General features: G+C 32.5%; 1 protein-coding gene and 1 long non-coding RNA gene across 2 annotated transcripts; both read left to right on the forward strand.

Annotated features, from left to right (window-relative positions):
• The first annotated feature begins 580 nt into the window (after window positions 1-580).
• LOC109802583 (uncharacterized) lies at window positions 581-5763 on the forward strand. The gene is made up of 2 exons (XM_020364003.3): window positions 581-670; window positions 1616-5763. Exon 2 carries the CDS (start codon window positions 1639-1641, stop codon window positions 2272-2274), a length of 636 nt encoding a protein of 211 aa, XP_020219592.2. The 5' UTR covers window positions 581-670; window positions 1616-1638; the 3' UTR covers window positions 2275-5763.
• A 3119-nt stretch (window positions 5764-8882) lies between these two features.
• On the forward strand, window positions 8883-10307 carry LOC114916133 (uncharacterized). Its single transcript, XR_003804472.2, has 2 exons — window positions 8883-9449; window positions 9808-10307. It is a non-coding gene; the product is annotated as an uncharacterized LOC114916133 (long non-coding RNA).
• The last annotated feature ends 16191 nt before the right edge of the window (window positions 10308-26498 follow it).

The following is a 26498-nucleotide window of genomic DNA, read 5'->3' on the forward strand; positions in this document are numbered from 1 at the left end:
CGCTTTTGCTAATATTGTGTTCAATCTAGAAAAATCTCTAAGAATTCTGGTTTAGATGCAAATCTCAATACAGTACATAGTCTGCACGTTAGATTGACCACATGTCCACATTACCAATAGCTTCAGAAAGATTAAAAAGGAAAATTAATAGAGGTTATTTTGTAATTAATAATTAATGATGGGATGTTTTGAAAAAACTAGTGGACAAAATCATAAATTATTTATTTCATATTGAAAAAAAATAAATTAATTAATATCTTCATTTTTCTGCATTTGATTATATTTATAATTAGTCAGTTGATTAATCATTCTTTTAGGTATGATTTCTTTACTATAAGTTTCCCCTTTTTCATTAATTTCAAACCTCGTCAATCATCATATATAACATAAAAATAAATTATATCTTATATTTTTATTAATTTATTTATAAATAAATTATTAATTTCGATAAACATATTCAAACATAAAACTGGTTTTATCATCATCAATCATTGAATTACTTTTTCACAACTAATTAATCCGAACACGTCTGAATTTATAGAAAATTCCCACCTTACCCTTATTAGCTTATGAACAATTTTGCAACTATATATATCTGCCTTTCCTGGCCTCAAAAGCACACTTCACCATTCACTTGGGTTTTTAAGCTATCATACAGAAGCAACCGCAGGTACGTAAGATTGATTTTGTAGTCAATAAATTATATATCCTAAAAATGTTAATAACATATTTTTTTAATATATATTTTTTAACATATTATTTTCTCATTTCTTGGAAATTGTTTTAAGTTGTAAAATTTTGCAGATCCCATATTTTATTTAATAAATCTCTGGTAACTTTATAATTTTTAATAAATTTTAATTAATAATAAGATGTATTAGAATATGTGTTAGAGAGTAACAATATATTATTAATATTGGTTTTGATATATAGGGTTTAGGGTTGAGGGTATGCATATGCACTTTTCCATTTTAATTAAATCAGTAGTATATATCTAAAAATTTTATGTTTTGTATTCTCTAATTTTATATATTAAATTTACTTAAGATTGTTTTTGACATTTATGTCTTACTCTTATTATATATGATAATAACAATTATTAATTTTTATTTTACTAAAAAAATTGTCAGATCTTAAATTCATCACGGTTGATATATATACAAGATTTTAAAAGATATAATATTCAAGTGTTTACATTCATATGTTAGAGAGACATCCCTAATAAATAAAAGGAAAAACTTAAATACAATTATATAATTACTTGCTAACTAGTTTAATTCTCATTTTTGTTTCATATAATTTGATTTTATACATCTAAAGCTTATCTAAAATCTTAATTAATCTTGTTTGATTTAATTAGAGGAGAGGAAAGAATCAGAAAAAATATTTTGCTTCTTCTACTCTCCTTTCTCCTTAACAATTAAACCACACCTAAAGAATTTATAAAATGTCTTTTTCACTTCTCTCTTCCTTCCAACTAAACACTGTATAAGTCAGGTATGTTCCTTTTTGTTAGTTAGTGAATGATATGATAATTTTACCTTGATAAATGACTTTATTTATGCAGTAGAGATGTGACATGCAAGTAGTTGTTAATTAATTAATTTGCTGGTAGGTAGGAGATATATATCAATTACGATGAACGAAGAAAGTGAGTCAAAATTAGAATGGTGGACAAGAGTTATTAAAAATGTTGGAAATTGGCTGGCACACAAGGATAAGGTTAAATGGTTGAAGGACATGAGAGGATTGCTATGTGTGGTGGCTACTGTAATCGCAACAATGACCTTTCAAAGTGCAATGAATCCACCAGGTGGCGTTTGGCCACCAGGTGGCGTTAGGCCACCAATGCCAATAGCTCGTGAAAAAATTAAACAAAGCCAATGTGGACAAGTTGTGTGTCCTGGACAGTCTGTCCTAGCTGTTGTTTTAGAAGATGAATACGAGCTATTCCTTATTTGGAACACAACATGTTTCGTTTCATCTCTAGCAGTTTGTCTCTTGCTTGTAAGTGGCTTTCCTCTGAATCACCGATTTTTCACCTGGCTTTTGTCAATAGGCATGTGCATCACCATCTCTAGCCTCACACTTACTTACCTCTCTGTTGTGGATATGACCAGCCCAGGTGACCTTTGGGTTGAAAACTTTTTCATCTTTCGAATAGTTCTTTATATTTGGATTTCACTGTTAGGACTTGTCGCTTTTGTACATTCCCTTCGCATATTTATTTGGATTGTCACTTTGTGGATTGACAGACGTAATCAAAAACCCTAAACCTTATTTGGATGATTGACAGATGTAACAATGTCATGCAAAAATAAATCATTTTCTCTTTCAATCTCATTTTTTCCTGCAATTTGTTTGGTTCTAAAGAGGAAAGGTGAAAAAGAAGTTAGAAATTTTATTGGATTAAGAAGAGAGAAAATAACTCTTTTTTGTATGATACATATAATTCACGGAAAAAAAATTTTAAAATTAATTAATTACATAATTTTAAATTTAGAAATATAAATAGGATATTTTAGATATTATATTAAAATTATTTTAAAATCTCTCCTCTCGTCCAAATTCCACTAATATCGAAAGAGAATTAAAATTAGATGAAGAAGGATTTTACTTCTCTCTAGCTCCCATTTTTTAAATTGAAAAAAAAAACTAAAAAACTAAAAAATATATATTTATAAAATATCTTTTCTTTCTTCCAACTAAATACTATATTAGGGTCTATTTGATTTAAAAGAAAAGAAATATTTTAATGAAAGTAGGTTAGAAATTATGTTTGATTACAAGTAGAAGAAGAAAGAGATTTTAATAAAACAAGGAAATTATCCTTATATTATATTAAAAAGCAGGTAAGGATATTCTAGATATTATATTAAAAATATTTTAAAAAACTTTTCCCTCCTTTCCCATCCAAATTGATTTTAGTACAAACTAAGGATATCTCTGAATAGAAAGTCGGAGACTAATTTTTATCAAAACATGAATACAATTGAGTTTTTCTCTTTTCAACAATTTTCTTGATACATATAATTAAGATATGGAACTTTGTCAACATACTTGAAAAACTACTCTCTAGCAGCTCTGCTGAAACTTGGTTACTTCTTCCGAGAGATATTTGACTGAAATGCTCCCTTGCTTTACTTAGAATTTCGGACATACAATAATTTTTTAATCTGGGTCGAATATATTAATTTGAGAAGCCGAATGGTTTAGTATATCCAAAGGCAGATGATAAACACACCTCTACTCTCATATAAACACACTTTCTTTTTTTTAAAAAAATATCTAAAATATCTAAATTATCCTTTAAAAAAAAATTCTTAAATTTACACTCCCTTTCCCGCCTCCCCTTGCCCTCACCTCCTTCTCCTTCCCTGCATATCTTCCCATTTTGCGTATGACATAAGTAAACTTGCGTGACCTTTTCGAAGAAAGCAAACTAAATCTTGAAAGCAATCAAAGTTAACAGTAATAACTAATAGCTATGTTTCTCACAAAATCTGCTGGTTGAATCAGATTGAAAGAGAAAAAGAAAATAATTTCCAAAAGAAGTTCATATATGAATATAAATGCAGAAAGGTAGATGAAGAAAATTTTATCACGCAAATCATTAAACTTAACTCCAAAGTTCTACTCTGACCCTGGAATATGCCGAAGTAACTATTTTGTGTTCGTATTTGTACTAATTCTTGAAAGACATACCAACTAAAGTACAAACAAAATCATAGGCCACCCATAATAGAATATCTCTGTCAAGAAATAATAGAATTCAAATTATATAAAATCTTAGATTCACTTCCACTGTCTCGAATCATCTTAGTTAGATTTGTTAAAGAAATTACACAAAGCCGCAAAGGGTATTGAGCAGTGACGAAACTGTGAAATCGAAATAGATAAAATTGCAAACCAAAAAAAAAAACAAACAAACAAAGATTTCAGATCAATACATTGTTTATCCATAATGAGTTCCAAACCCTCATATTCATCTGTCACTGACAATAGAGCAAATAATACCATCCTTAAGATTAATTGCAATGTCTGATTTTAGATCAGTACATTGTTTGCGGGGAAGGGGGGTGTGGGGTGAGGGGAAGGGGAGTGCGGGGAAGGGGATGCGGGAAAGGGGTGTAAATTTAGGAATTTTATTTTTTTAAGGGTAATTTAGACATTTTATATATATTTTTTTTAAAAGGGGGTGTGTTAATACGAGAGTAGAGATGTGTTTATCATCTGCCATATCCAAAATATGTAGCAATTGGGCTTTGTGGAGATCCAACACTTCTATTTTTGAAACTGTGAACGTGTGTGTGGTCATGGGCCTGAACATTTGCACCTTCTAAGCGTGTGTTATGGATAAAAGTTGAATTCAATTAAACTTGCCTAAACTTAGGCAAAACTTTCAAACGAATAGCGAAATACACCCTAAGTCATGTAATAATTGTACATAGATGTTGCTTTATGAATGGTTTGAATTTGAACTTGTGCCCACCACTTCTACAATATTTCTAGGTTATTTTTCTTCATGAAATTCGCATTAGATTTCTTAGACACCACCGTTGAAGGAAGGATTCAAATTCATTTTAATCGATGGTTTTGTAAATTAAAAAAAAAAAAAAAAAAAAGATATAGTAAGAGAGAAACTAGTTTAATTTCTGAATCAGCAAAGTTTTTCTTTGGCCTTGTATTATAGGGGATATCACGGTCCCACATATATGGATACAAACAATAACAAAAGATTCATTTACAAAACATAGAAAAAAGCTACAAAATTAATATAGTGAACAGATAAAGACGAAAGAATATGCACAGAACCACACACAATCCGGGGAAACCCACATTGTCAAATGCACAAGCAAGAATTCGTAACCTAAACAATAAAACATGGGTACATGCAGCCCATTGCCAAAATCATAATGAAAGCCCAATACTATTTCCACTCCCTTTTTCTACTAGGCAGATGATAAACACACCTCCACTCTCATATAAACACACCCCTTTTTTTAAAAAAAAATATATAAAATATCTAAATTACCCTTAAAAAAAATAAAATTCCTAAATTTTCATCCCGTTACCCGCACCCCACACCCCTTTCCCTTCCCCGCAGCCCCACACCCCACACCCCCATTACCATGAGCTTCACGGATCGTTATTCATGGATCACTATTGGAAGATTACCTGACCGGATAGTATCGATGAATGGTTGGGGATTAGCCTTTCGTGCATGTGGAAATCGTCTAATTGTTATTGGTGGGCCAAGAGCTTTAGATTGAAGGGTAATTGAGATCAATGCTTGTGTTCCTGGTGAAGGTGAACCACAGTGGAACCTGTTTGCTAGCAGGCAATCAGGGAGCTTTGTGTATAACTGCGCAGTGATGGGATGCTAAGGTGTATGCTTTTGGTGAGTAGTGCTATATGGATTTCTTCTGAATGGAATTAACATTCTTCACTCTCAAGGAGATGCTTCTGGCTCATGGGTAATCTCTGCCCACTTTTTGGGGTAAATGTTTACTCCTATTTAGAGTAATAGATACAGTTTTAGAAGGTTCACATATCTGAGTCTTTTCATTTTAAATTATCATGATGGCTTGTCAAATGTTGGCACCGTGACTGGTGAATAATTAGCTCCTGGTACATGTTGGGTTGCAATCACCATTTTCATAAGTTCAATTGAAGCATTGCAGAATTGTAACTGGTCTCAGATTTTGTCTTTTTTGCTTTCTCTTGTCTTTTTTAAATATGTATTCTAATTGTCTTTGGATCTTCCCAAACCCTGTTTGCGTTGCCTGTATTTTCCACTACTTCTTTTCCTCATCCCCAAGTTGCAGAAAAAAAAAAAAGGGTGCGGGAAAGGGGAGTATGGAATGCGAGGAAGGAGGGTGCGGGAAACAGGAGTGCAGGAAAGGGGGTGTAAATTTAAGAATTTTATTTTTTTTAAGGGTAATTTAGACATTTTATATATATTTTTTTTAAAAGGGGGTGTGTTTATAAGAGAGTGGAGGTGTGTTTATCATGTGCCTTTCTACTATCTTATATGTTGCATTTTGGGCTCACTTGATAAAGTCAAAGATTATAGAGAGATTGTTATGGCTCATGATATATACACCTCCTTTATTTTATAAGTACACCTCCTTTTAAAAAAAATTATAAAATATTATTTTTTTCTAAATTTAATTTTACACTTTTAACTATTAATTTTTTACTTTCTTCTTCTTATTCACACACTTTTTTTTCTCTTTCAATTTTTACATGTTACTAAAATAGGTGAGGTAAAGGAAAAATAAGGGGGTGCATGTAAAAATTGGAAAAAAGAGAAAAAAATGTGTGAAAAAAATACTAAATTAAATGTTGTGGATGTAAAAAAAAAATTTAAAAAAAATTAAGAATTTTAAAATTTTAATTATTTTTTTTAAAGGAGGTGTATTTATAAAAAAAAAAAAAAAAGGAGGTGTATATATCATGAATCGATTGTTATTAGGAGTGTAAGCAAGTATAGATGATTAATAAATCTGGACCGATTTAAATCTATTTAAATAAGTTTGAATAAATTTTTTTTAGTATTTGATTCATATTCAATTCAATTTGATCAAAATTTGATATTATACAAATTGGATAATAATGAATTTTATATTTTTTGACCTATAATTTAATTTGATCCGATCATATATAATAATAATAATAATAATAAGTTAGTATGATCATTTGTTTAAAATAATACTCTTTTTCACTCTTTTTCAACAATTAGTATTGTATTTTTGGATTAATAGCATTATAGTAATATAAAATATTTATTTTAAAATGGTATTATAATCTATGCAAATATTTATTATGTATGATTAAAATTTATAATAAATTGCATATACAGATAAATATTATGTATAATATATAAATCATATCTAAAACTTTTATAAATAGATATTTTTAAATATATAAAATATATTTTAATTTTTGACAAATATTTTATATTATAGACCAATAATATTTCTATTTATGAATAGTTGATTTTAAAATATTAAAATTTAATTCATAAATAATTATGATAAATAAAAATTGAATTAGATAAGAAATTAAAAAAAAAACTTTGAAAAATTCTCTTGTGGATAAAAAACTCCTAAAAACTCCCTCACATAAGATAGATATTCATGTTTAATATATAAATATTAATTTTATTTATATTAATATTAATCGTTTGAATTGATAATAATATAAAAAAAATCAACAAATTTATTTTAGAAATTATTTTGTATCATTATATGTTTTATCATCAATAACATTTTATTTATAACAAAATATTAAATGATTTACATCTGTTATAAAATCTTGAAAATTTTATAATAAATAAATAAATTTAATTATGTTAATAGCTAACTTAATTTAACTCATTTATAATCATACTAGATTATATTTAATTTGAAAAAATACACAAATTCAACTCAACCAAACTTAATAAATTTTAATCAAAATAAATAATAAATTTGTTTAAATTTAATCTAACCCAACTACTAATAACATTATTGGTACAATCATTATGTCACATACCTATGTTAAACGAAAGTTAAATACTTTAGTTACATGATAACATAGTTATGAAATAAACGATGAATACGAAAGTTAAATACTTTAACTACATAAATAACATAGTTATGAAATAAACGATGAATTTACCCAATTGAACAGTCATATCAAACATATATAACTAAAAGGTTAAAAACCTATTTTGGTCTCTTATAATTTTTTTTTTCAATGTAGTCCAACTTTTATTTTAGGTCTCAATTTGGTCCCAAACTAATTAATTGGTATCAATTTAATCCCAAATTAATTAATTTAGTCCCAAATTAATTAATTGGTTTTAGCCATGTGGATGCCACGTAGATGCATACGTGGCATCCACGTGGATGAGAATTTTTCTTGAAAACACCTGGACTGGAACGACCCGTTCTGAAACCGGAACGAACCGTTCTGGTTGCAAAATTAAAACACCATCAATGAAGCAGAACGGGCCGTTCTGAAACCAGAATGGCCCGTTCTGCATTTAGAACGGCCCGTTCTGCATTCAGAACGGCCCGTTCCAAAACTGTGAATAAAATATTCTTTACTTAATTGTGTTTTTAATATTATAATTATGCAATTTTGATCTCTAAAGTTTTAATTGAGTAATTTCAGTCCTTAAAAGATTATAGTTGTGTAATTTTAGTCTCACAATTTTTAATTGAACAATTTTAATCTCTCAAATATCATAATTGTGCAATTTTAGTCTTTCTCATTAAAAATTTAATAATTTTAAAATTTTAATATATATATATATATATTATTAATAAATAAATAAAATTTATATATTATTAGTATTTTAATATTACTGATAAATTAATATCAATAATATTTTTACTATATTTATAAATAAACTAATAATTTGATAAATATAACTTAATATATATTAATATATTTTTATAAAAATATAAATATATAAGATCATTTATATATTTCTAATTAATATACTTATATTTTTGTAAAAGTATATTAATATATAACCAGTTATATTTATCAAAATATTAGTTGATCTATAAATATATTAATAATATTATTGATATAATAATTTTTTCTTTTGCTCTTTCTGTTTGAAGAAATATTTAAATATCACTTTATAATTTTTTGCAACTTATTTAAGATTAAAAGAATAAAATGATAAAAATTAATAAGATAAACATAATAAAATAAAATATAAAAAAATATTAATATATTTATTTTATTAGATATAATAATATAATTAAAATATAATTAATAATATATTTTTTATAAAATTATTAATATTTTTTATATAAAAATATAAAATAAAACCGGAACGGCCCGTTCTGAAACCGAAACGGGCCGTTCTGGTTGCATTTTCGGTGTGTTAATTTTGCACTTGGAACGGGCCGTTCCGGATGCAAAGTTAACACACCAAAGTGCACCCAGAACGGCCCGTTCCGGTTTCAGAATGGGCCGTTCTGGATCCAGGTGTTTTCAAAAAAATTCTCATCCACGTGGCATCCACGTATGTATCTACGTGGTGTCCACGTGGCTAAAAGTTAACACCGTTAAAGCAATTTGGACGGAAGTCCCACATTGAAACTAATTAATTAATTTGGGACTAAATTGAAACACATTAATTAATTTGGGACTAAATTGAGACCTAAAATAAAAGTTAGACTATATTAAAACAAAAAAGATTATAAGGGACCAAAATAAATTTTTAGCCTATCTAAAATGGGGGATAGTATGGTATAAGAATGTGACAACTCTCTTAAAAAAAGATGCGATAACATAACCAAAAATATGTAGTTATGAAACATCACATCAACTTACTGTTGTCACTATCTGTGAGAACTGAGAAGAGAACGCGGAAATTGATGCTGCTGTGCCTGTGATCAAGCTTCTCGCCAAAAAGACGTCATATAACTTCATTCTAATCGGTGCGATGTCTAACTCGAATCAGAATTCAAAATGTTTTATATATATTCATTCTTTTTTTTTTGTTTATGATCCTAAGAGTCACATCTCCAATTAATTAAAACGTTATTTGGTGTTTTGCTCCTGCGAATAAATTTGGATAAACGTTATTTTCTTTTTCTTGTTTCTCTTTTCAAAAACTATGGCACCTGAATATGCATGTATATTTGGAAAGCCTTTAAATATTATACTGTCTTCAATTTTCTTGTTTCATGATAATTTTTCCAAGTAAATTTAGTGATTTCTTATAGATCTCCCGGCTAGATGGTTGCTTAATTATTCCTTTTCTTGTAATATTATTGCAATCTTGTTTCTTGGCAGCTACAAGAAGAGTGATGCCAAAGTAGATGTGTACGAATTTGGAATAGTTCTGATGGAACTAATTACGGATAGAAAGGCATTGGACATAACTGAAGAAATATCTCACTTGGTTTCATGGTCCACCATTCCCAACAAAGACACTGAGCCTATAAAGAGTTCTGTGATCTATGTTCCCAACAAGGCTGGCAAGGACCTGCGATTTTGAGTTCTAGCTAGGTCACTGGAATGCTGGTCTAATTTAATTTGTTGGAGTTGGAGTGAATTAAAATAGCAGTTTTGGACTGAATAAATCTGAAGAGGTTCAATACTAAATCTAATTAGTGTTGCTTCATTAATCCAAGTGTTGTGCGATCAAAATTTTTTGGTCGTGTACTATATTCCATTGTTGTGTACCAGGTGGATGAAATCCTTGTATTGTGATCTTGGCAGACCAACTTGGTACAAGTTGTATTAGTTTAGTTAATTTTTTATTTCAATAAAACCTGTTTAATTTGTTGGCTTATCGTGTGCAATTAATTAGATGATCAATAAACTTTCATCTGTCTTACTACTAATCAAAAAAACTTCCTCCAATAATATATCAGCAAATTCTTAATTAAATGTTAACCAACACCATTTTACTGACTTTCATTCTACAAAAACAATATTAAGTATAAAAAAACAAAAAAAAAATACACAAATACACAAAAGGTAGACTGTTTGTCAATGAGGTCAATTGTTTCATAACTAATAAAAAAAAAATACAATTCCAAATAATTATAAATTTATAATGCCCTTAATTACCATAAAAATTCAATGCAACTAAAATGATTATCAAGTGTTTGAAGGGGCTAATCATATACTGATAACATTGAACAATATACATCAAGTGCTTGATGATTTCTTAACTCTTTATCCTAAAATAAATATAGAAATTTAAAACAAGTGACAATACATAAAGTTATCAAGTATTAAAAAAATCAAAATATACATCAATTTATATATCTCAGGTCTTTTTTTAGGCGTTTTTCTTCTTCTTTTGGATTGAAGCTCAACCCAACTCTTTTAGTATCTTATGTGTCTTTGAGTCAAGTTTATGTTTGAATCTCTTCGCATGCTTAACACCATTATTCATTAATGTGGGATTATCATTATTGTGACTATCCATATTTTTTTGACTTAAAGCACAACTCTTGAATCTTTTTACATGTGACATCTACATCATTATTCAAAATTTTGTGATATTCCTCACAAATTGAACAAGTCAAACACAATATGAGTGTATATTTTTATCATTTGTATTAATATTGATGAGAACTCAAATCTCAAATATCAAGCTTATGTAAGGACCTAAAATATATATATATAACCCTTGCTCGAAATTCGGATCCCAAGGGACCGAATTCCGACAAAGGATGAAGGTATTTCCAATGCAACTCAAAATTTGGCTTTTTAGGGATCAAATTTTGAGTTGTTGTAGGAAAGAGGTCTATCTTGGTAAATAAAGTGGGGATAGGTTTAGATTGGTATTTATTTATTTTTTTTGGAATATCTGGGAAAAAAATTTCCTAAATTGACACAAAAAATAAATGACTCTAAATCTCTTTTTAGATTTTTTCCCTTTGGCGGGGTCTGACACATACATAACATATTATACAAATAGGAGTGCATTTTACGTAAAAGGGACGAATTCAAAAAGACTAGAGAATCACTAATGCAAAAAAGGGCTACTACGTCACCTCATTTACGTTAGAAACTAGAACACCCGACATTGTAAAAATGCGGTGGCAGTTCCGTAAATATAGAGGGACTAATTTACGTCGGACCCCCCTTGTTCGACGTAAATTAGTCCCCTAAAACACCCAACGTTCCATTTCTCTTCCCGCGCCTCCCATTGTTTACGAAAACTACTATTACTTCTTCTCTTATTCTCTAAGTTTCCAAGTGTCTTTGTTTCCACATTGCACGTTTCTAAGTCCCTAAGAGTCTGCACATTACACGTTTGAGGTTAGATTTTTCTCTACGCAAATTTTTTGTTTATTTTCTGTTATTTGTTCATCTGGAACGAGTCGTTCTGCTTAAATTTTTTGTTTTGTAAATTGTTGATCTGGAACGGACCGTTCTGGTTTCAGTACAGGTCGTTCCAGATGCATTAAAGATGGACTTTTTTAGGCATTAATTGACCTTTAGTTTACCATCGTATTAGTTGAAACATTTATGGATTTTATCCGAAATTACTATCGATTTTTTAGGATTTTAGAAAATTATGAATAACTAAGTGAATAGTTAATTTGTGTTAATATATAGATAATGAATCGAAGTTGGATGAATGCAAGTCGCATTAGTCAAGAGTACAGAAATGGAGTTGAAGAGTTCTTGGAATTTGCAAGAGAAAATGGGGAACCCGTCAAAGGGGCATATTATTGTCCATGTGTTCGTTGTTTGAATCAGATACGTCAAGAAGTTGGAGAAATACGTGGTCACCAGTTTATATATGGTATTGTGAAGAGTTATACAGTATGGACATGGCACGGAGAAATATTAGACATTCCAACAGTGTCAACAATTGAAAATTTTGAAGGGATGGACGATAACTTAGAAGAGATGATACGTGATGTTGGTGAAGAAAATTTTGAAATAGCACATGTGTATGATACCTTAAAGTCTGATTTTTGTAACGACCCGCCACGGTCTTTACACTTAGTGGAATCGCACTAACTAGTTAACTAAGAGAATATTAAATTGGATAACACATACATACAGGCATAAATATAAAGATCAAAATAATTAAGTTTCTGTATATAAAATATAGCACCAAATATGTATAGTCATCCCAAATATTCATTAGTGCCGGTCAAGCACATACAAAAAAATGTTACCCAAAATGGTAACTCAAAACACGAGACTCAGCTCCCCGTCTCACAACAATCACATCTACTCCAAGCTAGCCCTGACCTGCTCCCATACCAAGTATGATCATCGCAGTTACACCACATGGAAACAAAAGGGTAAGCTAGAATTCAAAAAAAATCAATAGTACAAGTACAAAATAAAATCTATATTACACATGCATCCCAAATCCTGCCCCTAAAGACCTTTTCATCTCAATCAATCATTCATTTATCAAACATGAAGTCAAACACCACACTTCATCATATTAATAATCATGCAATAAATGCATCTCATGACAGATATCAATTCATATCAAACATCTATTGCGTCGTCACGCACCTAGGAGATCTCCATAATAATAGAGCTGTATAGGTGACATTATATCCTACCGAAACCACCCTAACCGTTTTCACGCCCAATGTGCCCGCTCGGTCACAGCTAAACATGATATATAATCCTCACTCGGGTTTACTCGGATGATGTCACTTACACACTTGGAAGTCCAGATCCACCGTCAGGTATAGCACAGCTGGGTACGGGCTTACCACGACCTTGGCATGCATTAACCAAGTCAATTGTGGAGTTCGCCCACCGACTATCCGCAAGGATCCACGCACCTTCCTGAGTACTTGGTTAAGGGAAATAACCCTCGACCTCATACCCCGCTCTAACACTAGCTAAGGACTTAGAGGAGACTCACCCAACCCAGTGACCTATCTGAGCACCACTCTCCCAAATCCAGTGGCCTCCCTGAGCACCACTCTCATATATCAGTGGCCTATCCAAGCACCACTCTTAAGAGACTCTATGTGAGCTCTTTCAGTTTGAAAATATTTTTCCTCTCCTCAAGTCCTAGGCTAGACTCATGCCATAGGCATCACATGCAATTATGCATCATAATGGTCTACCCACCATCATGATCAACAACCATACACATGTCATAAGACATCACATGCAATAATGCATCATACATCATAAATGGTCTACCTACCATTATGATCAATACATACCATATGAACATATCATATTCAAACATTCATATATATCATCACTATGCATACATATGAATCACACCTCACCATACATCATATATCATACATACATGATCTAAAACTTCAACTTCAAACATGCATAAGCATCAATTCATTCATAAATATATTCAAGCACAGCGCCGTCAACTCGCGCCTGGCCTAACACCAACCCAAGAGCTCTAAGCTCTTCCACGCTTGACACGCTCAACCTGCGCCCGGCCTAAAACTATTCGGAGAGTTCAAAACTCTCATCCAAACTAACAAATTCAGCTACATGCAAACAATCTAGCTTTCCTTACCTGAAGATTGGCTCAGATAGCCAAAGATTGAACAAAAGTAGAATTTCCCCTCGAGGCTCAACTCAAAACTTCAATCCTCCCAAAACAAGCTTTCTAATCTGAATTTCAAGAAAAGACAGAAGGAGTTATTGATCTAGAGGAGAAAAGGAGTTAAACAGAGAAATTTGGGAGAGAAAGGAGCTCACTAACCCAGAGACCTTCTCTATAAAACTTCTCTCTAGAACCAGAACTCTTCACGGCCCCCCCTCACCCCTATTTATAGGCAATCTGGAGTGGCCAGAACGGCCCGTACCGATACCGAAACGGCCCGTTCTGAACTCCCAGATCACGCACAAAATCCACGCCCAGAACGGCCTGTTCTAAAATCAGAACGGCCCGTTCCAGCACTCATCTGGAACGGCCCGTTCTCCCTCCGGAATGGCCCGTTCTCCTTCCTAGAACGGCCCGTTCTCCTTCCTAGAACAACTCGTTCTCAACTACAATATGTAGTTCAATTCAGTAGTGTGGAACGGCCCGTTCCAGTTTGGGAACGGCCCGTTCTGGGCTACTAAATCAGCCTTTTTTTTAACAATGTTACAATTTTGAGCAACCATTGTACCCAAGATGCAGTATGTTTACAAGATTATCAGCAACTTTAAGATTGTTTAGTTTAAAAGCAAGAAATGGCTGGACTGATAAAAGTTTCACAGATTGTTGGAGTCGTTGAAGGAGATGTTTCCAGAAGATAACACGTTACCTAATCGCAACTATGAGGCAAAAAAGATACTATGTCCAATGGGTTTGGATTATAAGAAGATACACGCGTGCCCTAATGATTGTGTATTGTATACAAATGATTTTGCTATACTGAAAGTGTGTCCGACATGTGGATTTTCGCGGTTCAAAAAGAAAACTAATGGAAGTAGTGGTGAGGAAGAAATAGAGGGTCCTCCTGCTAAGGTCTTATGGTATTTGCCAATAATACCTAGGTTTAAAATATTGTTTTCCATTAAAGAGGATGCAAAAAACCTCACATGGCATGAAAATGGTAGAAAATGTGACAATTTTCTTCGATATCCAGCTGATTCTCCGCAATGGAAGAGGATTGATGAAACATTTCCAGAATTTGGTGCAGAGTCAAGAAACTTGAGAATTGGTCTAGCTATAGATGGCATGAATCCTTATGGGAACTTAAGTAGTAAACACAGTTCATGGCCAGTTTTATTGGTCATTTACAATTTACCTCCTTGGTTATGCCTGAAGAGAAAATATATTATGTTGTCTATGATGATATCAGGACCCCGACAACCAGGAAATGACATAGATGTGTATCTTAGTCCATTGATTGATGACTTGAAAATGTTGTGGGAGACAGGAGTGGAGGTCTTTGATGCATATCATGAAGAAAAATTTACCATGCGTGCAATGTTATTTTGCACAATAAATGATTTTCCAACATATGGTAACTTGAGTGGGTATATCATTATGCATGTCCTATATGTGAAGAAACACAAGTTATACCCAATTGAAACATGGGCAAAAGACTGCGTACACTAGGCATCGAAAGTTTCTTGTTCGTAGTCATCCATACCGTAGATTGAAGAAAACATTCAATGGATGTCAGGAGGATGAAATTGCCTCGACACCGCGCAATGGTGAAGAAGTATATCAGCAGGTGAAGAATATTAACATTGTGTTCGGAAAGACGCAAAAGAAGTCAACTGAGAAAAATATCTGGAAGAAACGATCAATATTCTTTAATCTTCCTTATTGGTGCAAGCTAGATGTTAGACACTGCATAGATGTGATGCATGTGGAGAAAAATGTTTGTGATAGTGTAATTGGGACATTGCTAAACATCAAAGGAAAGACTAAAGATGGAGTGAAAGCACGACAAGATTTGATGGACATGGGTATATGTTCTGAGTTACATCCTCAATCTATTGGAAGACGCACTTACTTGCCTCCAGCTTGTCATACTCTATCAAAAAAAGAAAAAAAAAAGCTTTTGTGAGTGCTTACGTAGTGTGAAAGTTCCACAAGGGTACTCCTCAAATGTTAAGAGTCTGGTGTCTATGCAAGATTTGAAGTTAATTGGTTTAAAGTCTCACGATTGTCATGTCTTAATGCAACAACTTTTGCATGTGACTATTCGTAACATTTTACCATCTTTTGTTAGAGTTGCTATTACTCGATTGTGTTTATTCTTCAATGTCATTTGCAACAAAGTAATTGACCCTGTAAAGTTAGATGAGTTAGAAAATGAAGCAATCACAATCTTGTGTCAATTGGAAATGTATTTTCCACCTTCATTTTTTGATATCATGGTGCATTTGATTGTTCATTTGGTTAAGGAGATTTGACTGTGTGGCCCGGTTTATCTTAGATGGATGTACCCTGTTGAGAGATACATGAAGATCTTAAAAGGATATGTCAAGAATCAATACCGCCCAGAAGCCTCTATTGTGGAGAGGTACATTGTAGAAGAAGCCATTGAGTTTTGTTCAGGCTACATGTCGAAATCAGAACCAATAGGAATTCTCAAGACTCGACATGATGGAAAACAATTTGGTAAGGGTACTGAAGTTTGAAGATTAGAACTGTGAGTCGAATAGAAGTTGACCAAGCACATTTGTACGTATTGAACAACATTGATGAAGTAATTCCTTACATATCTGAACATATAGATGAAATCAAGATAGCACACCCCCGAATGAATGAGAAATGGGTATTGAATGAACATAACAAGAGTTTCTTAGCTTGGTTTAAGAAAAAGGTTTACGGTGAGGTTAATGTTTTTGATACACTTTTGAGACTCGCGTGTGGGCCTAACAACGATGTCATTACATTTGGTGGGTATGACATTAACAAATATTGTTTCTATACAAAGACAGAAGATGACAAAAGTATAGTACAAAACAGTGGGGTTACAATTCAGGCTGAGGCTGTGCACTTTGCTAGTTCTAAAGATAAAAATCCCATTACAGCATCCATGAGTTATTTCGGAGTCATACAAGACATATGAGAAATTGATTATGTTACGTTTAGAGTACCTATGTTCAAGTGTAAATGGGTTGGTGGCAATATGGGTGTGCGAACAGATGATTTAGGATTTACTTTGATTGATTTGAATAAGGTTAGTTATAAGGATGAACCTTTTATTATGGCATATCAAGCAAGACAAATTTTTTATGTCTGGGATCCATGTAATGAGAAATGGTCAATGGTCCTCGAAGGAAGAACCATGCATGGAAGCCACGAAGATGAGTCTCTAGATATGCATGAGACACCGTCTTTCTCAAGCAGATCATTTGGTCCTATTGCGGACAATGAAGTGGAAGAAATACATGTTATTCGAAGTGATCATGATGAAGGAATATGGGAAAACATTCCAACCTAATAGGTTTCTGTTTTTGTATTCATTGTTTTTTTATTAGTTTTTTTGTTGCTATATTGTTATTATCTTTTTACTTTATTTGTCTATTAAGTTAATTCGTTGTTTTAATAATGAGAGTTTAATTTTTTCAGGATTATGGAGGATTCAAGGTCTGGCAGTAGAAGGAGGGAAGGTAGATCTGTCACCCGATTGTCTGGGTTGACAGCTGGACGCATTGCCAAGGAGAGGACACCGGTTGAGGTGGATCCTCGTTCTGGCAAGGCGTCAGGCCCAAATGCTACCAAGTTTAAGAGCTATTTGGGAGTCCTAGCTCGACGACATGTTTCTATTATCATTCCATCATGGGATGACGTTTAGGAGGCTGACAAGAATCTCATGTGGCAGGATATTCAGGTATATACTTTCACATCCCTTCAATATTATATAACTTAAATACATTATTTATTAATTGTTGTTATTTTCATAGCAAAATTTTGACATTTTCAACACTAAGTTCATGAGGAGGAAGATGTTATCTGCCCTTACCACCAGGTGGAGAGACTTCAAGACTTTCTTGACACGGGAGTATGTGTTAAGTCTCAATTTTACCTCTTTTTGGATGAGACTTATTAAACAAATTCCACTCATCCTCTGAACCATTGCAATATAATTGTTCTCTTTTTGGTTCATTTTGTGTGCAGATATAACTAACCCAAATTTAGCTAACAATACCTTAATACACCTCATTTTTTGTGCAGGTATTGAGCTAGGGACTTGAGGATTGAAGACTCTTAGGATTGGAAATCTAAGAAGCTAAGGAGCAGAGAAGAGATTCTGCGCCGGGGGCAAGGTGATCCGCGCCAGGCGAGCAAAACAGAGTATCTCACCTCTGGGAGCCATTGCACCGGGCGTAATGTGAATTGCGCCGGGCGTGTCCTAAGGCGGAGAGTATCTGGAAGGCCCCGCGCCGGGCGCGAAGACTTATGCGCCGGGCGCGAAACCCTAATCTGACTCCCCAAGCTCGTATTTGAAGCCATTTTCGGGGGAGAAACCCCCATTCTCACATTGGGCGCCTCCAGGAGCTGCGGAAGGGATTCCCAAGGCTTGGGATCGTCCGTGTGCGAATCTTTCCTTCGGTTCTTCATCCTCCTCTCATCTCTATTTTGTATTTACCCTCTTTGTTGAGTGGTTTCACCCATTTTTGTGGGGTTAGATGTAACCAACGTACTCTATTGTAATGTTTATGGTTTTAATGATATATATACATGTTGTTTCATTCATTGTTGTGTTTGTTTCTTTGCTTAATGCTTGCTTGGATTGATCACCCTTTGCATAATTTAAGGTTCCATTGGGTATTGGAAAATAACCTTTGAAACTAGTTATGGAACATATGCCTAGTGGAGATTGTATCTAGGGATAGAGCTTGACCCATTAGTAGTCTTAAACCCTAGCCCGTAATGCGGGTGTAGATATTGGGTACTCAAGGGATTGATATTCATTATCCGCACCTAGGCTCTTTCTCTAAGGGATTAGGTTTGAGTAAACTTATGAGTTGACTAAGCAATGTATGTAACAAGAGATTAAGGATTCATTAGTGTTACGTTTGGTGAAATCTAACCCCCACAACCTCACAATACCATTATCCCATTTCTACCCCTTTCCATTCTAAAACTAATACTTTTTATAGTTTTAACATTCCAATAGTCATGCTCTTCAACTCACATTTACATGACAAACTATAGATTGGAATTATTCTTTAGTCACGAATAGTCAATAAATGCTTATTTCACCTTTTAATCCCTGTGGATACGATATTTTTACTACTTGAACGGCCGGTATACTTGCCGTGTTTGAGACCGTTGATAGAATGAAGAGAATTTACAATTAGAACAAAAGTACTTCAACGGAAATCTCAACAGTATGTATTTGGAGAGCGACAAAATGAGACTCCTTGTCTAAAGTACCAGATCACTGATGAGGAGTGGATGCAATTTTGTGCCACTCGATTGGATCCTTCTTGGCAGGTTAGTTATTGATAACTCTTACATTGACACAAATACTTAAAGTATATTTTAATTAATCTCATTTTCTTTTTTTTATTAGTGCAGACCAAAAGAATAGTTGCCCAAGAACGACAGAGCAAGAATGATGCACCCCATCTATTGTCAAGAGGGGGATATGAATTAAAAAAAATGAAAAAGGCTAGGGTAGAGGTAGCAGGGGTTGAGTCTGCTGACCGTGTGGAGTCACCTCCCCGCCATGAGATGTGGATAGCAGCCCGGACAAAATCAGATGGGCAAATGACTTCTAAGTTTGCAAGGGTCGTTGTTGATAAAATAGTAAGTAAAAATATACAAACTAAGACTCTTCATTTCAACTCATTTAATTCATAAGTGTAGTTTAGGGTATACTTATTGTTAATATGTTGCAGGAGGGTTTAGTTGAGCAGACCACCCAGGGCTCATTTGTTTCCCATGGTCGGGATGATATCCTCACAATGGCCATAGGAAGGCCAGAGCACGCAGGCCGTGTGCGTGGTGTTGGTGGTTCTTGGAGCCACCGAGATTTCTTTGGTGCACGATCATCGAGGAGCACTGTTGACTCTTGCAGTCAAGAGGCTATGCAGAGAATGGAGATGCAGTTTGAAGAGAAATTGAATAACATTCGAGAAGAATTTGAACAGAAGTTTGAACTTTTGGCTCGTTCTCAGCAACAGACTGCAGTTGCTCATGATGGTGTTCGAGTCAGCACTAAAGGGAGTTGTGCTACTCCAGATCCCTCAGCGGAACAGACTCACATTGATGTACCAAACCAGTGTGAGTTATATGTTGAGGATGACCCCCTACGGTTAGTGGCTATTGGCTGAGTATTTGAGGGTGGCTCAACCATCCATGGTGTCCCTCTACAGCCAGATTGGACACGGGTTGTGGTTGACCAAGTTCAAGATGCTGCTGCTCTAGTGTCTTTGCCCAATACAGAGGTTCAACTAGTGGGGCAGACAACCGGCACATTCTTAGCTTGGCCAAAGCGTTTGGTCATGCCTCTTTCAGCATGGGCAAAGATAATACTATTATTACTCTTTTATATTCTTATAATTCTATTATTGTTTAACTAATTTTGATTATTTCTTTAGGATTTTATCAATCGTGGTAAAGAGGTCATGCGAGAACCTCATGTTGATCATGCTAATATCGTAGAAGCTGAGGATGATCCCATATCTAGGCTTCTATCCATATTACCACGATTAAAGAAGAAACCAATTCAATTGTAGTGGGACATTAGAGTTTTTGGAGTTGATAGCTTTGATGTTCCACTATACATATCCCTGCCTGATGCATTAGAGATTGTTGGGGGAAACTCCATGTTAAATATATCTATCATATAGCTGTGGGCCATGTAAGTCATATTTTCTTTTATGAGTCTAAATTTACAATAATTACATTTAACTTATAATAATTATTTGTGTTAGGTACAAGTATAAGTATATGGATTTATTGAGTCTCAATCCATCCAAAAATCAGGAAACACTCAGGTCTATATCCAGCAATATATGCAAACATGGATGAGTGACTCACGAAGAGATATATACATGGCTCCATACATTGACGGGTTAGTTTTTTAATTGGTTTTTTAATCATGATAATTTTATACCTAATTTGTTTGTCATACAATGTAGGTCTCATTGGCAGTTAATGGTAATCATTCCTAAGGAATACACCGTGGTGTGGCTTTGTTCACTACATCGAAAACCAAGCCACGAAATTAAATGCCAATTACAAGGGTAACTAAAATTTTTCATTATCTTTTAATATTGTAATTATATATATTGGCTAACATCGGTTTTTATTTCAATTAATTAGAATCGTGTTTGGAGCTAATATTTTAAGTGGAAGAAGCAGATCATCAAAGACATTGCACTTCATATATATACCCTAAGGTTAGCAAATTAATTAATACAGCCAATAATATTTAAATTTATTGACTTTGGAAATAATAATTATTTGTTTCTCATTTTAGTGTAATAAGCAACAAGACTCGTTTGAATGTGGCTATTACATCATGTATTGGATGAGAGCCATAGTTTTTGCGGGTATTACTGATTCTTGGGCGCAGGTAATTCATATCAAAATTTATTTAAGTATATTTACCTTTACGATAATTAACATTGCATATTAATGACACTTAAATTAATGTTTCAGGTCTTTTAAGATCCATCTCCATTGTCCGAAGATGAGATGATCAAGATAAGAGAACAATGGGCAACTTTTTTTCTTCAAAGTATATAATAGTTATATTTCTAAGTTTAGTTAGTTAGATACTATGTTTATAGTTTGATAGCATTGATAAACATATGTTTTATAGCTTTTTTAGGATAATAGGATTTATATTGTCATAATTTATGCTTTTTAAGATTTATATATTATTTTCTTTTTGTCATTCAATTTTGAAATATAATTTGAATTTCTATTCTGGACTGCCTGGTTTAGGTTTGATATTCTGGACTATATATATATGCAGGTGTTAAGTATATCAAAAAACAATAAACGTTACGTCGGACAAGACCATGTCCGACGTAAATTATGGCATGTTTTTGCCCTTTTTAGGCCCCTTTTTACGTCGGGTTGGGTAAATCTCCGACGTGAATTTACGTCGTCTTTGACAGACGCACTACAAAAAATATGCAATTTAGCGACCACCAAAATCGATCGCTAAATTACAAAAATTGGTCGCTATTTACTTTAGCGACCGAATTTAATAAGTCGCTAAAACCCTGGTCGCTAAGCTATTTAGCGACTGAAAAATTAAATAGCGACCGAAAATTTCGATCGCTAATTTGGTCGCTAAATGGTTGAAATGATTTTGGTCATTGAAGTGTATGAGACCAAATTAGTGACCGAATAGATCGGTCGCTAAATCGGTCGTTAAATATTTATTTTTTATTTTATTAAATTTTATAGATGTCGCAAATTTGGTCGTTATGAACCACTCATATTTGGCCTCTTAAGGATTTTATTTCACAATACTTAAGTTTTTAGCATGTTTTGTCCTTAATTACATAATTTTTGGAAACTTCCCAGAAGGTCACTCATCCCTACATTACTCCAAGTTAAGCACGCTTAACTGTGAAGTTCTTATGAGATAAACTACCGAAAAGCAAATGCGTGTTGTTAGTATAAGTAGTACAAATTAATTCATTTAAGTCATCCTCAACTATCCAATCTCATACTTATATTATTTTTGGATCCTTATCATTTTGGTATATCCGGACCGTTATAAATATATAATAATATATATAATAATTATATTACTAATAATAATAATTACATTACTAATAATAATAATTATATTATATTTAATTAATCTTTATTTATATATATACTTACTTTTATAATTAACAATCTACTTATTTCTATTTAAAATTAATTTTATGATACAATTTAAATTATTTATTATAAATTTAAAAGTTTAAGTAAGTTTATATATTTTAAAATGAGAAAGGTTATAATAACACTGATATAACTTTTATACTACGTATTACACCGCTCAATAAATTTATATTAAATGTGAATTTTGTAAATTCAACCGATAGAATGAAAGTTCATATCACTTTATATGTTTATATCAATTTTTGTTAAAATTAAACAACAACTTAAAAATAATAAAAGTGCTCATATTTTATTTGAAATGAATATATTACGTCAATTTTGTTTTACAAGAATGAAGTATCAAATCATCTTAAATTCATATAAGATTCTGTATATATGATCTAAGAGTAAAAAAACTTTCAATATAACGGTTATATTTATAAAATTCACATTTAATATAAATTTATTGAGCGATATAATACTTAGTAAAAGTTACACCGATGTTATTATAACCCTTCTCTTTTAAAATATTATTTTTATAAATTAAATTTTAACATTTTAAATAAATTATTAATTAACTTAATATATTTATTCATCTTAAATCTAAGATATAAAATTCAAAAAATATATTTATCCTTGTTTTATTTTCTAATTATCAACTATTAATAAAATACTAATTTAAAATTTAAATATAAAAATTCATTTAAAAATAAAGTTATCATAAGTTATATATTATAAATATGGATCAAAATAAATAAGAAAATTTAAAATTCATATACTCTAATTAAAAAACTGCCTAAAAATCCATCGTAAAAAGAAAACCTGTAAATATTTTTTCACATAAATAACTATTGGTGTTAACTATGTAAGAGTGCATATAAATATTTTTTTTAATATAAATTAATGTCTTGCTCTTACAAAAAAAAAAGGGATTGATACTCAACAAAAATATTATCATCACTTTTAAGCAATTTATAAATTTTTTTAAGTTTTACTTAGTGACCGAATAGAATTTCGTTGCTAACTTTAACTAATATTTAGCTACCGAATAGAATTTCGTTGCTAATTTTAACTAATATTTAGCAACCGAATAGAATTACATCGGTAATTCTAAATAATATTTAGCGATTGAATTTAATTTTATCGCTAAAAAAATCAAAATTTCTGATTTAGAGATTGAATTCAGTTTCGTCACTAATTTTAACTAATATTTAGCGACCGAATTTAATTTCATCGGTAAAAAAATCAAAATTTGTGATTTAGCGACCGAATCAAATTTCGTTGCTAAATTTAACTACTATATAGCGACCAAATTCAATTTCGTCGCTAACTTTAACTAATATTTAGCGACTGAATTCAATTCCGTCGCTAAAAAAATCAAAATTTCTAATTTAGCGACCAAATTCAATTTCGTCACTAAATTTAACTACTATCTAATTTTAACTATTATTTAGCGACCGAAATAAATTCCATTGCTAAAAAAAATCAAAGTTTATACTTTAGCGACCGAAATAGCGACCGAATTCAATTCTATTGCTAAATTTAACTACTATTTAGCCACCGAATTTAATTCCATCGCTAATTTTAACTATTATTTAGCGACCGAAATAAATTTTGTCGCTAAAAAAATCAAAATTTATAATTTAGCGACCGAAATAGTGACTGAATTCAATTCTATCGCTAAATTTAACTACTATTTAGTGACCGAATTAAATTCTGTCGCTAATTTTAACTATTGTTTAGTGACCGAATTGAATTTCGTCGCTAAAAAAAATCAAAATTTATAATTTAGCGACCGAATTTAATTCCGTCGCTAAATTTAACTACTATTTAGCGACCAAATTCAATTTTGTCGCTAATTTTAACTAATATTTAGCGACCGAATTAAATTCCGTCGCTAAAAAAAATCAATTTATAGTTCAGCGACCGAAATAACGACCGAATTTAATTTCGTCGCAAAAAATCAATTTTTTTTATTTAGCGACCGAAATAGCGACCAATTTTCTAGCGACGACTTATTTTGGTCGCTAAATCGGCCGCTATTTTGATTTTTCATAATCGGTCGCTAAATCAGTCGCTAAATAGCGACTGATAAATTTCGGTCGCTAATTTCGGTCGCTATTTTGCAATTTTCTAGTAGTGGCGACGTAAATTTACGTCTCCCGTATTAACGTCGGATGCTTTTCCAACGTAAAAGGCTTCAAATATCCGACGTTAAAGACCCCTTTTGTACTAGTGAATATCTCCATTTTATGGGAAGCACCTTCAATACACGCAATGAACATTATACAAGCCCAGGCTCAACAAAGATCTCTTTCTGGTGAATAATTGTTGCACACTCTTGCATTCACTCATGACTCACCCCACAAACATTTCTTCAAACATCACAAGTCCCTCAACCCCATATTTCTTCATTCCCCATCGCGCACTCTAGCATTCCAAAATCTCATTCATTCTAGCAAACAAACACCTTGAGATCATTGGTGAATCTTAAATCCACTTAGAAGTATCTCCTTATCCTCTCCTTTTCTAACTAAATACACGAAAAAGCATTCATGGTACTACCCATATTTGAACCACCGTGAATGTTTCATGGTGGGCTTCTAGCAAGCACTAAATAAAAATACAAAACACTTCTCACTCCCTTCTTTGCATTCATAAACACCATTGTTCACACTGTTGTAGATTTCCAATGCAACATGCTATATATAACTCTCCATGCAGCTCATCTCTTCTAACACAAAATTCACCACAACTAAAAGAACACACTACATTTTTCATTCCCATGTATGAACGCATTACAACATCGAAAATGGATGACATATTTAGCCCTTCATTCTCTTTCTCCGTTCTCAACTTCCTTATGTATCACAAACTATGCATTTAAGACTATAATCATCACCATGGGAGTCATGTTATGTTATCAACACTCATAGATCAATGATACGCGTGTTGTGTGTAACATCCCAAATTTTTTACAATAGTTAATTATTATTTTATATTTATGAAAATTATTTTCTTATAGTTATTAATTAATTAAAAGAATTTTTTTAGAAGATTTTAGATTTTTTAATAATAATTTAAATATTTATGAAAATTTTATTTTTTTAAAATGAAATTCTGTTTTTCAGGCCTAGAACAGGCCGTTCCAAAAAGCAGAACGGCCTGTTCCTAAAAGCGGAACGGGCGTTCCAAAAAGTGGAACAGACCGTTCCAGATAAACAAAATGGCCTAAAAATCCAAGTTGAAAAAGGACCGTTCTCCTTATGGTCAACCTGTGTAAAAGTGAACTCCAGAACGGGCCGTTCTAATTTTAGAACGGGTCGTTCTACTTTTTGGAAACGGGCCGTTCTGATTTTAGAACGGGTCATTCCAGTTGAAAATTTTGCGTATATTTGAAGGCTCCGGAACGGGTCGTTCCGAATTCAGTACGGGCCGTTCCGGGTGCGCCAGGATGCCTATAAATAGGGGCATAGGGGGTGAAAAATTTATAACTTAGTGAGAAGGTGAAAATCTTATAGAGAGAGAGAAAGAAAGAGAGAGAAAGAGAGAAAGAGAAAGAGAGAGAGAGAAAGAGAAAGAAAGAGAGGGAAAGAAAAAAGGGAATCTAGAGGATGAGGTCCTGCCCAAGTTTTAGCTCTTACTTATCCAGGTAAGGGGGAGGAGAACCTTATCTCTTTAAAATTTTATATACTATTATGTATATTTATTTATGTTATTTTTTATGTATATTTATTTAGTGGGGTGTCCCTAACCTCATTTATTTGCT

This window comes from Cajanus cajan, chromosome 5 (assembly GCF_000230855.2).
Source record: "Cajanus cajan strain Asha chromosome 5, NIPB_CcT2T_4, whole genome shotgun sequence".
Classification (NCBI taxonomy): Eukaryota; Viridiplantae; Streptophyta; class Magnoliopsida; order Fabales; family Fabaceae; genus Cajanus; species Cajanus cajan.

Bases quoted from the DNA above. Each gene is read 5' to 3' on its own strand.
- LOC109802583 (XM_020364003.3), top strand. From the start codon at position 1,639: ATGAACGAAGAAAGTGAGTCAAAATTAGAATGGTGGACAAGAGTTATT.